Source organism: Protopterus annectens, chromosome 8.part0 (assembly GCF_019279795.1).
Source record: "Protopterus annectens isolate FY-2018-M chromosome 8.part0, PAN1.0, whole genome shotgun sequence".
Lineage (NCBI taxonomy): Eukaryota > Metazoa > Chordata > Ceratodontiformes > Protopteridae > Protopterus > Protopterus annectens.
The window spans coordinates 795343364-795358472 of NC_056741.1; the positions used below are offsets into that span (position 1 = coordinate 795343364).

General features: G+C 41.2%; 1 protein-coding gene across 1 annotated transcript in view; it reads left to right on the forward strand.

Annotated features, from left to right (window-relative positions):
- Positions 1 to 1958: 1958 nt before the first annotated feature.
- Positions 1959 to 15109, forward strand: part of SLC35A2 (solute carrier family 35 member A2) — a 447872-nt gene continuing 434721 nt past the window's right edge. The window contains exon 1 of the mRNA XM_044080264.1: positions 1959 to 2232. Within this exon, the coding sequence (XP_043936199.1) occupies positions 2121 to 2232 (112 nt within the window). The 5' untranslated portion in view covers positions 1959 to 2120. The remainder of the gene's footprint in view (positions 2233 to 15109) is intronic.

Below are 15109 nucleotides of genomic sequence, written 5' to 3' on the forward strand. Positions count from 1 at the left end.
TTGGTAATCTCCAAACTCTGGACCCTACCCTGTTCGGGTTTGTAAAAGGCAGATCATGTCTCCTAAACCTAGATGACTTCTTTGAAGCAATCACCAAAGCCATAGATGAGGGTAAGGTGGTTCACACAGCTTATCTAGATCTCGCCAAGGCTTTCAACACCATCCCCCACCATGGAATTATAGATAAGCTCAATAAATTAGGTATAAATCCCTATGTCACAAGATGGGTTGCCAACAGGCTCATGGACAGAGCCCACACTGTGAGAGTAGCAGACTCTAAATCCGACTTCAGACTATTGACAAGTGGAGTACCACAGGGTTCAGTCCTGGGTCCTCTCTTGTTTGGTATCTACTTGTCTGAAGTACAGGCTAACACAGAAGGACTTTGGCTGACAAAGTTTGCAGATGACTGCAAACTAGGAGCCATAATCGAAACTACTAACGATGTGGACATACTACAAAAGGGCCTCACTGAGACAGATGCCTGGTGTCAAAGCCATGGCCTGAAGTTCAATGCCAAAAAGTGTATTGTCATCCCCTTTGGTAAAAACTCTGTACCCATGAACTATCACATAAATGGTAGTCTAGTTAACGGCGAAAGTGTGATAACAGACCTTGGGAACAGATGGACAGAAGTCTCTCTTTTGATAATCACATCGCCACAGTAGTCAGAAAATCTTTCTACGTGGCTCAGCTCATCACAAAAGGTTTCTCATCCAGAAAAAAAGAGGTCATTGTTCCCCTCTACTCATCACTCATTAGACCCATTATAGAGTATAACGCCCCTTTTGGTATGTATCTCACAAGACATCTACAACAACTGGAAAGGCCACAGAAATACCTCACAAAGAGGATTACTGGCTTCAAACAGATGCCCTACGCAGACCATCTCAAAAAATTCCAGCTTCACTCCGTCACATATCGCCTGGTCTGAGGCAATTTCTGCCTAACATACAAAGCTATGTCAAACCCAGAGCTGTTGGACATGCTCCACTTAAAGAAATGCCAATCCCTCCGAGCTACACGCTCTAGGGACCTAAACCTTGTCACCACAATAAACAGAACATGCTGGAGGGATAGATTCCTGTCCCAGAGACTTCCCATACTGTGGAATAGACTACCTATCTATGTCAAACAGAGCTCCTCATTAGCCCTCTTCAAGAAAAATCTTGATGATTGGATGAGAAATAGGAAATTCACCCCAGGGATCACTTCTGTGGCTCTGCTCGACAGGGGCACGGGAAAATAATTTTCTTGGGTGGCGAAAGCCAGGGTGCCTTTTTGGTTAGGCTTATATAGGCCCTGGGGCTAATAGCCTAGTACCTACCTATGACTCTATGAAATAGAAATTAGCTCAAAATGGCTAATAAACTACTAATTTCTGGGCTGAAACCACTCCTCCAGGGACAGATAGGCTGCTCAAAGCTCCCCTCTCTCACAGGTGAACAGAGAAACTTCCTTCTATACAAGTAAGGTATGGGCAAACACAGAAACTTGTAACCCAGCCCTGAATTCAGCACTAACCTGAAAACTGGACTATACTAGCTTAGAAAGGTGGGAAAACGAGCATTATTTATTTATTTTTTGTTGTTGTAATGTGGAACAAATTGGCAAAACGTGGAACTTCAGCTAACAACTTCAAATGTGCTACTTTATACTTATAAAAAAGATCTTGATATGAATTAATGATTCAGTTATTTACCATGGATATCTGTTTAAAAAAATCATAACACTGAATAGTGGCAGGCAGACCTTTTTAATATAGACCTTCCAGGACCATGATTTTTTTAAGACCCAAAACGAGGAACACTCCGTTCTCGTAGTAATTACATTTAAGAGATATGGTTAAAGTCACCCAAATCTGAAGAACGAGCCCCCCCCCCCCCCCCAAGCATGCCGAACTCAAACAGTGCAATCATACCTTCCAACCGCTAGACGTCGATGCAAGCATAGAGACACTCTTAGCAGGAGCAGGAAGTAGTAACAGTTTCTTGCTAATGATTCGTTCTGTGCTTGGTTGGCAAGTGAGAGGCGAATGAGGAAGTGAAGGAGGTAGCAGATACTTCGTTGTAAGATTCCTGAGTGAATAGACAGGAGTTAACTGGGGAAGCTTACCTGACATGGCAGCAGTAACTGCAGTAGCCACAGCAGGAGGAGGATCGACCATAACGTCAGCAGGAGGTTCTAAGTGGAATAGTGCCAATGGAGAACTCGGGGCCAAAACAGATAATGGTGAGAAAAAAGGTTGGGATAGAAGCAGGATTATATTGGTTCCTGGGTCCGGCGAGTAATTGGCGATTACACTATCCAAGAAATTTCAGTTTTGAATTGAGTTCTTTGCGCATATTTCTCGCTTAAGTATTTCAAGATACAGAAACATAATGTTTAGGTTTGTGCAGGAAAGATGTCTTTAGTTACCCTAATTGATTTGAAAGCTTCTGTTGACTTCACAAGGGTACAATGTAATTTGAAATTCTCCCATTTTGAGAATGCTTTGGTAGACATTAAACTATTGGTGTAGTTACATAGGTTTCTATGTTGGTTAAATTTATTGTGTGTGTCTGTATATTAAATGTACACTTTTTAGGAGTATGTAATATGTTTGTGCACCTTTATGTATTTTGTAAATGTGTGTATATTTATAAGCTTTCCTTTGTTAGGCAGTAGTCTACTTTTGTGTGTGTGCATAATATATATATATAAGTGCAGATTTGTCCAGGTGTCATGACAGGTAAAACAGACTTGCTGACTGGAATACTGTTTATAGTGTCTGCTAGAATGCTGATGTAGTTACAAAGGAAGGGTAAGATCGTGTTAGGAAGTCTGTTTGTCTGTTCAGTGTTTTGTGTAAGTGAGACTGTTTCTTTTTCACTTCTATAGCTGTATTTCAGAGCCTTTCATGTGAACGGAAAAAAAATGATAGTGACTTATTTCACAATAAATGATCCCTTATTAAAACAAGATCATCATCTTTGAAACAAATTCTAATTGTTTCATTAAACTGGATGGCTGCAGAACAGCCCTGTAGAAGAGATGGTTCATTCTTCTTGCAGCACAGCTTTTAAGTACTACTGAGAATAGTACACCAAGGATTCCTGTAAGCGTTTGTGAATTTTTACTGCAGGCGGTAATTACCTAAACAAAATTATCTGACAAGGTAGGTGGTATTTAGGAGTACTGGACTTGTTATGGGGAAGATCAAGCAAAGGGATGGTATGTTTTATCTGTTTGTTTATTTAATATTTCTTAAATAGCAAAGACCTTTTCAGTCACAACCCAAGCTACTGGACAACATAAAATAGAAAACTCAGTGCAATAGTTCTATGTCATGGTATGAATATCAGTGTAAGGAGAATCGTGCCATTGAACATATGTACTATAAACCCTGGTAAGATATCCTACACTGCATTCATTTGTGCCTGGGGGAGGTATCATTGCATGTAAGAAGTGAGAACTGTGAAAGTATTTTATTTTTGAAACTTCTTGCAGTCAAACAAATGTTAGTACGTTTTTATTCTTGTGCATTGTAGTTTTATAATGTAGTGCAATGAATGCCATTATCAGCATGTGTATGTGCTAGTTAAGGGTGTCCGCTTTTACCATGTTCAAATACATATGCCTTTAGCTGTTACTGGGAAATTAACCAGTTTGTCTGTTACAGTTGGTCATGCATTCGTAACCTCAGTTGTCATCTTCTTTCGGCTGTTCCCATTGGGGATCGCCACAGTGGATCATCAGCTTCCATTTCTTCCTGTCCTCTGCATCTTGCTCTGTCACCCGGCACTGGACATTTTTTTACTCAATTACAGTGTGCTCGCTTGTATATACTGTATGTGTCATATGTATTATTTGTGGTCTTTGGAGTTGTATTTTAGTCTATTGCAAGGCCAGAGTTTAACTGATATGAAAGTATGTTACCTGTTTGATGTCACAGAGGTACATAAGCTACTTGGTGCATAATCAGCATGCTCCATGTACTGCTATGTAGTAATGTATGTGCACTCCTGTGCCACAGGAAAAGAGAATATGAAAATAATATTGTTGGTTGTAAGATAATGGTGCAGAAAATATATCTCCACAATTTACAGAAAATTTGAATATGAATGTGCAACAGTAAACTCAGAAACCTGATTCAGCTTGTAAGTCTTAATAAAGCACCATTTAGAGGTAATGGGGGATAGAGCCAAGATGTATAAATGAAAGCGGTAGCTTTTGGTTGCCTCCAATCTTGTAATTCTACTTTTTTAATACATTTTTTAGCACAGAATGCTTGTAACAAGAGTGGTATAAGTGCTTTTAGTATACAATTAACATTTATGCTTTGGCACACTTTTTTCTTTACGGTGTTTGTTGTTTGTGGACTTGGGTATGTGGTGCAATGGTATCTAGTTGTGCTGTATTCAAACGATTTGGGTTGTTAGAAAGTGGTACTGTTGGATAGGGTAAAGACATTGGTATGTTCTGTATAGGTGCTATGTATGTCTAGTTTTCCAATTCTTTGTGCTCTAATCATGACTGAATAAATGTTTATGTATTTGTGAAATATTTTTGGGCATGCATGTGTGTGCGAGTCCTCCTGGTTGTGTGCACTGCTGCTTTTTTGCCTGCTCTGTGTTGACTCTTGTTTGCTTTCTTCCTTTTTTCAGGTCTGTCATAGAATAAATGCAGTCGCACACTTTTGATTCATTCCAATGTCCTAGTGCAGTCCTATATTCCTTGTGAAAACAAATGTGTTTTTCCCAGCCTTGTAGGTTCAGTTCTTTTAATTAGTTTAACTGCAGAACAATAGTAACATATTTTTGAAAAGAATAGTAAAACTATTTGTTGGAGATTTTAAAATCTGACAAATATAGTGGCTTGGTGTAGTGAGGTTACTGCTTCAGTTTTCTGCTTGGTGTAATAAGTTGTCTGCCCCGGTGAAAAGAAAGTGGAATTGTTTAGGCAGGATCAGCACCAGGATATGACAAGGTGGTTTGCCTCTTATAAATCTTTGTTCAGGCTCTTCCCTTCAGGTGGTAGGTGCAGTTGGAGTCTGAAGATTAAGAATGGCATATTCCTTTTTCTTGTTCTCTGCTTTCTTTCACCACATCATCTTGCTTTGCATTCTGATTTTTATTGTGACACCATTCTACCCCAGTGAAGAGTTCAAGTTCTTGATCCTCTCTGCAGTGTACATTTGTAAGTTCTAACCAGTTCTTACCATCTTGTGTAGGGGGATCTAATTACTTGGTCTATTGCCATTTCTTTGATTGCAAAAAAGTGTTTTTCCATATATTGTAAAAATGCCAAACCATATTTTTTTGTGAACATTGTAACTGCATGTTACAATTTGACAGTTCAGAGTTTGCTTTGGCTTAGAATAATTTAATATTAACAGTATTTAACAGTGGTATCTGCCTGGAAATGTGTATATTTGTGTTTTTTTATGCTGTTGATGATATAGCTAGAATTAAGAGAGAAAATTAAAACATTTTTTTTTTTTTTTTTTTGGAGATGTAATAGATTTTAGAGTTAAAAATTAAATGGCAATGTATATTAATTGTGTTTTATTGTGAAACCATTCTGGGATGAAATTCAGCATTTTTTTGCAAGTTCTTTAGTTGCACATATTTTTGCCACACAGGGTATTTAGGGTCCTATACCACTTTGTCAAATAGTTTATTCATCGAATCGCTATTAATCAAACTTACTTAAGTGAAAACTCATTTTAGCAAACGATCGTTCCAGCGAAAATTCTCCAAGGGAAAGAAACTAGTGGGCCAGATACTGACAGTAACAAACACAACACAATTTAAAACTCAGCAAAGTGGGGAGCTTTGTCCCCCACTCCCAATAACTAAATATATCAAATATATGCACTATGAGATCACACTAGCATGGGGGAAAAGGCACATTCCCGATGATGGCCAACTACTTCCTTTCCCTGAGAAAAAATTCACTGAAACAATTATTCGCTGAATTGAGCTTTCGCTTAAGTGAGTTCAATTAATAGTGATATTTGACAAAGTGATATAGACCCAGTATTTAGTTCTGTTCAATGCTTCTATGCTGTCATTTATTAGTAGTGATTAGTAGTATGAACTATTCTAGCTGTTGCATGGAAAATCATTACCAGGAACTGGAAGAAGTGTCTCCTCTACTTGAAGATTTTTTGCAACTGCTGGAAGAGGTAATTAACAAAGACATTGAAATTTAGATCTCAATGCACCACCTGTCATAATTAATGGCATATAGTTTAACAGTTAATAGAAAATATGAAAATAGTTATAGTAATATTTACCCTTTTAACATGATATAGTTAAGGCCATTGCATAATGGAACTAAAGCTTGGCTTGGACTTGGACATCACTGTAAATATTTGATGCATTTCTGATTGTATTTTTTTTTTGTTTTGTTGAAATGGTTATCAACACTTGGTTGTCGTACATGGTAAACACGATTTAAAAATGCGTGATGACCTCTTATATTATTGCAGTTTGTATGCAAGTATTCTGTATTTACAGAACACAATGTGAAAAGTCCAGTGTTCTTGGCAGTTGCTGGATGTTTTAGACTTGTAGTGTTAATCATGGTTGCAGACTGACTAAATATTCCATGACCCAGGATGACATTGTTTCCTCACTGCCCCCAACCCCCCCCCCCCCCCAGCAGTTATTGGTTCAGAAATTGAGTTGAATGAGTTAAATAAAGGCTGATGTATCTAATTTGAATGGAGGTAGGGAGCAGTGGACATTTGAAGCACTGGTTACGTCATACTTTTGAGTTAAACTGGATTTGCTTTTAAAAGCATGTGTCAGGCCTGTACGTTTTGGAGGCTCAAAATATTTTTTTTCTTTAATTTTAGATTTGGTTGTAGAGATTTTTCATTGTAGATCAAGTACTGTATTAAAAGGTGACATTTCAAGAAAAGTATACCCCCCCTTTTGTATTCCAGGTTTAGGTCACCTTATACCCCCCCCCCTTTTTGTATTCCAGGTTTAGGTCACTTTTCTTTCATTATAAAAACATTATAGAGGATGATGATTGGGTCTCTCATCTTAAGCAAATTGCGTACAAGAGATACGTACGTCAAAAATTTCATCTTGATAGTAGAGCAAAGTGCAACTTGGGAGGTGAATCTCTGTGTTGTGATAACTTATGAATTGAGAGACCTTAATCATAATTCTTGTGTTTTAGCTGCTGTGGCATACTGTTAGTTACAGGAAGAAAAATGTAAGAGCTGTACACCTTCGAAAGCCATAAAAAGACAAGAGTGGAAGCAAAATGACCCTGTAGGATTGCCAGCTTTAAAAGGAATTAAACACTTCATGCTGCCACAAAATGGTTTACTGAAGTGTTTTACAACTTTTAAAGACTTATTTTCTCACTGCTATTTTGTGTAAGTCACTATTTTTAATCTAGTGTGAGGCCAGAGTATAACTGCTCGGAAAGTGTTACATATTTGATGTCAGATAGGTAAGTAATAAGATACCTTTTTTTGTCTTCATTTTGGTGCATTGTAAGCATGTTGCATGGAACAATAATATATGTGCACACTTCTGCCACAAGGAAAGAGAATTTGAAAAGAATATTGATTGTAAGATAAGTCTGGGTAGAAGCCCACAGTAAGGCTGTTTTAACTAGTGTCCTAAATCTACAGTTCTCTAGGAGCATTGACTGACTGGTTTTGCATGGTCATTCAAAGTCAGTTTATTGATATTTTTTTATTTTTTTTATTTTACATTTGTTACCTGGGAACACAAGGACCATTTTCAGTGGAGGCCCGGGGAGAAAAGCTCCAAAAGTACCATACATAGGAGAAATATAAGCACACATTAGAGTAGAAATATAAGCACACATTAGAGTAGAAATAACAAAACCTCATCATATACAATTTCAAAAACACACAAAAATCAGGGGAGAACAGTTCCAGAAATACAATGCATGGGAGAAATATAAGCACACAATAAAGTGGAAATTACAAACTCATCAAATTTAAATTTCAGAAAACACATAAAATCAGACTTTAAAAGATGTACATAATTTTTTTAGGCTTAGAATTTGCAGTATAGTGATTGATTTACTGTGTAAGTGACATTTTGTTGCTGCAGTTTATTCAAACATCAAAAAGATAAGCTGCCATCAAGACTGTGGCTTGTAGCAGACCTTTCATATTGTTCTGATTACACTCGCATCATTCAGAGTGACTTTTTTTTTTTTTTTAATTAGCCATCTTAGTGATAGTAAGAGACTCCAGGTAACTCAGGTTTATTCCCATCCACCCAGTATAGTAACCGCATATAGTGGGGATTAGTAGTCCAGTTAAGTGAGAGAGAAGGTAACCAGTACAGTGAAACTGGTATTCAGGCTAAGTAAAACAGAGGACAAGGCAATCCCAGATTATGAGCAGCAGTGAGGAGGAGCAGCATGCACATTTCAGTGAATGTAGGCAGAAGTAATATTAGCTGACATGGCAGCAAACAGGACCAGAAGGATGCGGAGAGATACCAGGAGAAGGGGGGGTAGAGGTAGCATTCTCAGAAGTGTTGACTGCAGCAGCAACCGGCATACTGGAGGTTCCTGGGTATAAGTATTTCTTGAATCACAGGACGGGGAGAGATGGGAATGGAGTAGTGATCTACATGTGTGAGGGCATCAGATGAGAGGTTAGAGGGTGAAGAACACCATGCAAGGAATGATGTAAGGGAGCGGCTGGGGATGGAATTCTCCTTTACCATGTCCGTTATTATAGAGGAAGCCGGTGAGAGTTGGTGTACTGATGTGTGATGAATGAGATGAAAAATGGTAGACACAGGAGAGAGATGGCATTAGTCATGGAGGACCCGAGTCTGCTATGAACTGGCCGGGAGATTCAGCACTTCATAGAAGAGCAAGAAAGAGAATGGGTGTCAGTTGAAGTCTTGGGCAATGTGGGTTCAGCCAGTTGTAGGGTTGTATTAGGATCTCATTCTGGGGGAACACTTCACATAATCGAGTTATTAAAATCTCGATTTGCATATGGTCGAGACCATATGATCGAGATTTTAATAAATCGAATGTGTGTAGTGTTCCTAAATAACACTTTACTTACCTGAATACATTACGTGCACAAAGAGGCAAGTATTGTTGCATGCCTTGTGTGTACGTAATGTATTTTTTGTTTCGTGGTGTTGGCAGGAAGTAAAGAAATCTCCCGTTTTGCACTTCCGCATACAGTGCAAGACGGGAGATTTCCCATCTCCCCACTGTAGCGCGATCTTGGAGTTGGTATATTTAAGTAGGGGGGGTGTGGGGGGCACAGCCCCCCACATGGGGGGGTGCAGGGCGGTGAAGCCCCCCTGCAAAAGCAAAGCTTGTGTTTTTTTTTTTGTTTTCATGGTTTCCCTTCAGAAGTTCGAGTTTCCGAAACTCGAGCTTTTGGATTCGGTTATTTGTAGTTCGAGATTTCGGAAGTTCGATCTTCTGAAGTGAATCCCATTCTGGACATGGTACTGACCAGCACAATGTGTCACTGCTGATGAGTTAAGGTACCATTAGCCAAGAGTTATGCCATGAAAAGCATGTGGGGGTGTGGGGAGTACGAGATTAAAAAGATAAAGATGATACCGTGGGAACAAATTGAGGGCATAAGCAAGCTGTGGGCATTGGTCAGGGATGAGGTGCTTGAGACACTGGACAAGGGTATGAGGAAGAGGAAAAAGCAAAAGCCATTGTAGTTGCTTGGAAATATGAAGCTAGCAGTTGGATTTATGGGAGGTGGAAAGGTGAGGGTAGGGATGTGGAAGAGGCACGTTATAAGGAGGCTGGTAAAAAGGCAACTAAAATAAGGTCAGAAAGGGCTAAAGTTGAAAAGGAGTTAATAGAAATCCTGAAAGGGAAGCAGTGACTTCTTGGGTACATGGCAGAAAGAAGGAAGGAAACTGCAGGACTGGCCAGTCTGAACAAAGATGGGTGGCAGATCATAGAAGATTGAAACAACAGAGCTACTGAATGAATATTCTACATTAGCCCTATCGAAGAAAAACCAGGGGAGAGTGGCATTCTGGGACAGAGGCAGGGTGGACTGTGGAGAACAGTGGACAGCAGCCAGGAGAGAGAAGAATAAGGTGCAGATGCAACCTTGCTGCTCATACAGAGATTAAAGCAAATGAGCACTAGGTGGGTTTCCTCCCAAGGTAGAGACCTCAGAAAACTGATCAGTATGTTGGAAAACTCTGAGATTGAATGATCGCTGTTCATGCAGAAGTGCCAGAAGACTGAGTGTGTGATTGCTTTGTGTGTTTGTAGAATCTGGGAACCACAGCTGTGTTAACTTCACAACACTGGTATAAAAAATCATGGAGATAATCCTGAGGGGAAGCCTACTGGCATTTCTAGACAACAGTGGGCCTCCAGGACAGCAGACATGGGTCCATAATCATAATATGAGTCGAATCTGATCTAGTTTTATGACTAGGTTACTGGTGAATTTGACAGAGTACTAGTGGATATAGCCTTCCTGTGATCCAGTAAATCTTTTTCCTTGGCTTCATACAGAAGGGTTGGAGGCATGGTCAAGACTTAGGAACTGGATAGCTTGCATAGTTAATTGGCAGGACTGTGAGGGGTGTAGTGTCAGGAATGAGGAAGGTAACTAGTGGAGCACTCCAAGGCTTTACCTTGGTGCTAGTAATCTTTGGTCTGAGATATTAAGTACTGCATCCAGCAGACTACTCCCTGGATCTTTAGAAGTACTTTTTCACAGAGTGATGCTGAGCTAATTGGATTGCCAAAATAGGTGTTGGCTGTCTTTTTTTTTGTGCTAAATCTTTGTACCTTCTCCATTTGTAACAGATGGCATGCAAGTAAACTTGCAGAATAGTGTACAATGATGTTCATCATGTTTCACTGTTGCAGTCCTAACAAATGGGTTATCCGACTCCCGGTAGCCTTCAGTCAGCCAGAATACCAAAGGTAAGTAAAAATGTCGGTTGTAAAGGATGTCTGTGCGTCCGATACAAAAGGAGGCAGCCAATGTCACTTCCTCAGTCTTTCTTGCCATGGAGCCCGAAGCAGAAGCTTTTTATGGTCAAGTGCTGGTTGGCAGTTTACCTTTGTTGGTTTCTGACTACAAGAGTTGAAGTCTACTACAGCTAAGTACACCGTTGGAGATCCTCTTTTCTTGCCGTAACGAATGTCATAAAAAGTTAATAATTGCCTTACCTGTGGAAAGCAGATTCTCCATAGAGATTTTCACTCCTATTGCATTATTTGTTTAGGCCTTGACCACGACATTCCCAAGTGTGATCTCTGTGCCTCTTTTAATCCACGTACTATCCGTCGTCTGGCTCAGATTTTGTCTAGGCATTTTGGAGTTTTGCTTAAGTTCGTTGGTGTGGTGTCCACCAGTCTTCATGTTTCGGATATTCCAAAGAAACATAAGGATAAGGACTGTGACAGGCCTCAGAAAACTAAGTCCTCAGATGAAGCTAAGTTGGTTGTCAGGTGTTAGCCAGTGAGACACCTTTGCAATCCCTGCAGTCCACAGATGTACAGCCACAGGCCTTGATTGAGTCAGAGTCCCTTAGACCTTCAGCCTCCGTTTTCCCTTCCAGTCACCTCTTCTGCTGGAGCCGCTAAGCTGACTCCGGTGTCAGAGGCCTCTGTTTTGCGTTCTGACAGCAAAATTCTTTCTTCAACCTCAGCGGTTGCCAGACCTCCCAAGTCCATCAGGCTGGCAGGTAAATTTTCTATTCGTAAGCCTGTGAAAAGGCAGGCTCCAGCTTCTTCTCATTCCCTTCAATCCCAAATGGTTAAAATGGCTAATAATTTGTTGACTCGATTCTCAGCCGCCTCGTAAAAGTAGTAGGGATGTTTTCACTGAGGTTTTGTCCTGCTCAGGTTCTGATTCTTCCAGCATTTCTGCTGATGGAGGAATTTTCTCAGGCTTCCTCTCCTTTTGAGGATTCAGATGCAGAGGAGTCCACCCCTTCGACTTCTCCAAAGGATTTCTCTTTTGGTGATACTTTAAATACCCTCAGAGAACATTTTAAATGGGAAAGTCAGGATTATCCCCAATCCAAGAAACGGATTAGGAAGTTTCTGGATTTACCTCAGCATAAGCCTGTTGCTATTCCCCCTGTGTTGGAAGTTGTTGATTTTTTTTTTTTTTTTTTTCTGGAAAATTCCTTGTCTCCAAATTCGGTTCCTCCTGTTCCAGGAAACCTGACGGGTACTACAGAGTCCCTGATTCTCATCTTTTTCTTTTCAGGAATCTGTTGGCTGATCCAGAGGTTATTTCTCAGGGCCCTAAAGAAGTTAAGGCCACTGTTACCAGGAATCCTGTTCCCTCTGACAGGAAGTCTAGGAACCTAGATAGGTGGGGCAAGAAGGTTTATACCTCCGCCACCCTACCTATTAGGGCTACCAATTGTCTATTTCATAAGATGAAGTACCAGCAGCACACCTTGGAGGCTATTAAGTCTAGGATAGCAAGTGTACCTCTTTTGGCAGAGAGTAAAGACATGCATGATTTACTGAATTCCGCCAGTCTGGTTAATAAGCATTCTTTACATTGTGGTTTTGACATCCTTGAGGCCTCCAGCAGGGCTACGGCTACTGGATCTGTTATTAAGAAGGCACGCTTGGCTCCGAGAACAGCCTCTTCCAGAACCTGTCAAGGCTATGCTTTTGGATGTACCACTGCATAAAGACAGTCTTTTGGCAGCAAAGCAGAGGAGGTACTAAAGAAAATGGAGGATAAGGCCAAGTCCATGCAAACTGTTAAGGATTTTTTGCAAGTTCAACCCCCTCGCTTTAGCAAGAATTTTACCTTCCAAGAGTTGGACCTTTCCTGATACCAGCAGACAGAACCATTCTAGGACTAGAGGTTACAAATCTTCTAGGGGGCAGGGGTCTACCCTTCAATGGTCTAGCCATTGGCAGGCTTCCACTTCTAAATGGGGAAGCTCCAAGCATGCATCTCAATCAAAACACTCTCATTGACTTTTTACAACTTCTGCATGTTCTTGCTTGCCGGGAGAGTCATTTTAGGGGGAAGGTTGACCCTTTTTGCAGATGTCTGGGCCACTAACACAGACTACAAATGGGTGCTCAGAATGAAGTCTCTAGGGCACAAGTTTTCTTTCCGCACCTTTCCAGCTCCCAATGGATTCCCGGATGTTCCTCCATACCAATGGATTCCCGGACGTTCCTCCATACCAATGGGCAGAAGTAGAAAAGCAATAGAATCAGTTCCTGCTCAGCAGGTAGGCCAGGGCTTTTATTCCAGGCTTTTCCTAGTTCCAAAAAAATAAGGCACCCGACGTCCTATCCTGGATCTTTCCATTCTGAACTCTTTTCTTGTAATTCCAAAGTTCAGAATGCTTACTCTGCATCAGTTGCTACCAGTGCTAGAAAAGGATTCTTGGCTGGTAACTGTGGATCTCAGAGGCTTATCTGCACATCCCTATCCGGGAAAGTTGCAGGCAGTACCTTCATTTCAGAGTGGGTGAGCAACATTACCAATTCTCTGCGCTGCCCTTTGGCTTATCTACTCCTCCCAGAGTCTTCACAAAGTGCCTGGCTCCAGTCATTGCTTTTTGCAGGTAGAAGAAAATTCAGATTTACCCGTACTTGGATGAATGTCTGATTGCAAGCAAATTCTCAGGAACAGATATTAAAAAAGGATCTGGAATTCATAAAGACTCTTCTCTCTTCTCTGGGTTACACTCTCAATGTGGAAAAATCAAAAATGGTACCATCCAAGGAGATAACAACATTCCTGGGAGCAAGTCTGAACACAGCCGCCCAGATGATGCATCTCACCCAGGAGAAGCAGACAACTCTTTCAGTTTACTTCAAGGACTTGGCAAGCCTGTCCCAGCTCCCTGCAAGCTCTGGGATTTATGGCATCTTGTATTCTCATGATTCCATATGCAAGACTGCATATGAGGAAATTGCAATGGTACCTCAACATTTGGTGTCAGCATGCAGAGGACCTGGATATGATGATTCTTCTGCTTCCATCTCTGCAGGCCTTGTTTCTGTGGTGGGCAACAGCCTGTCTACAAAACAAAGGCATTCCTTTTCGGACACCTCTTGCCACTCAAGCTCTGACTACAGACTCATCGGACTATGCCTGGGGAGCACATCTGGATGGCAGATGCATACAGGGACTTTGGAACCCCCAGCAGATGCACCTGCACATAAATTTAAGAGAGTTGATTGTAGTTCAGCAGGCCTTACTAGCTTTCAAGCATCTTCTTTCTCCAGAGACCCTGTTTGTCATGACAGACAACGCTACAGTCATCTGGTTCATCATCAAGCAGGGAGGGACTCACTCTTACTCCCTGTGCAGGCAAAGCATGAATCTTTGGTCCATGGCAGCATCCCTAGACATGCATCTCCTAGCTCAGTTTCTTCCAGGAAGGCTCAGTGTTTTGGCGGACCAGTTGAGCAGGTAAACCCTGGATCCTCATGAGTGGCAGCTAAACAAAGCAGTCTTTTACAGCATCATTCAATGTTGGGGCACTCCTCATGTGGACCTTTTCTCCTCCCCAGACAACCATCTGCTACTTCAGCAGCGCCTGGAAAGTGGATGCTCTGTCCTTCCTTTGGATGTTGCTATCGGTGTATGCCTTCACTAATACTCTGGGAAGAAGAGGAGGGAAGATCAGGGACGAACATCCAAGGAGGAAGGAAGATCAGGGACGAACATCCAAGGACGGAAGATCAGGGACTAACATCCAAGGACTATTCTCATAGCTACGGACTGGCCCAGACAGCATTGGTATCCACTGCTTCGCAGTCTCTCCCATATTCCTCTGAAGCCAGATCTTTTGGTTCAAGAAAGGGAAAACATTCTACATCTTCATCTTCAGTTTCTACATCTGGCAGCATGGCTCATTGTATGACTCCTTCCCTTTCTTCCTCCCTTTCCCAACAGGTGGTTGATGTGCTGAGGGAGGCTGCCAAATGGGAAAGGTTCTCTTAATGGATGCAGGCTTGAGGAGAGTCTGCGTCTCAACCTACCCTTCCTCTGGTCCTGGAATACCTGGCTTCAGGGTTGTCTTACCTTTTCCTCTGTCAAGATCCATGCTTCGGCCACCTCTGCTCATTGTTCTCTTGAACAGCCCATTTTCTCTCATCC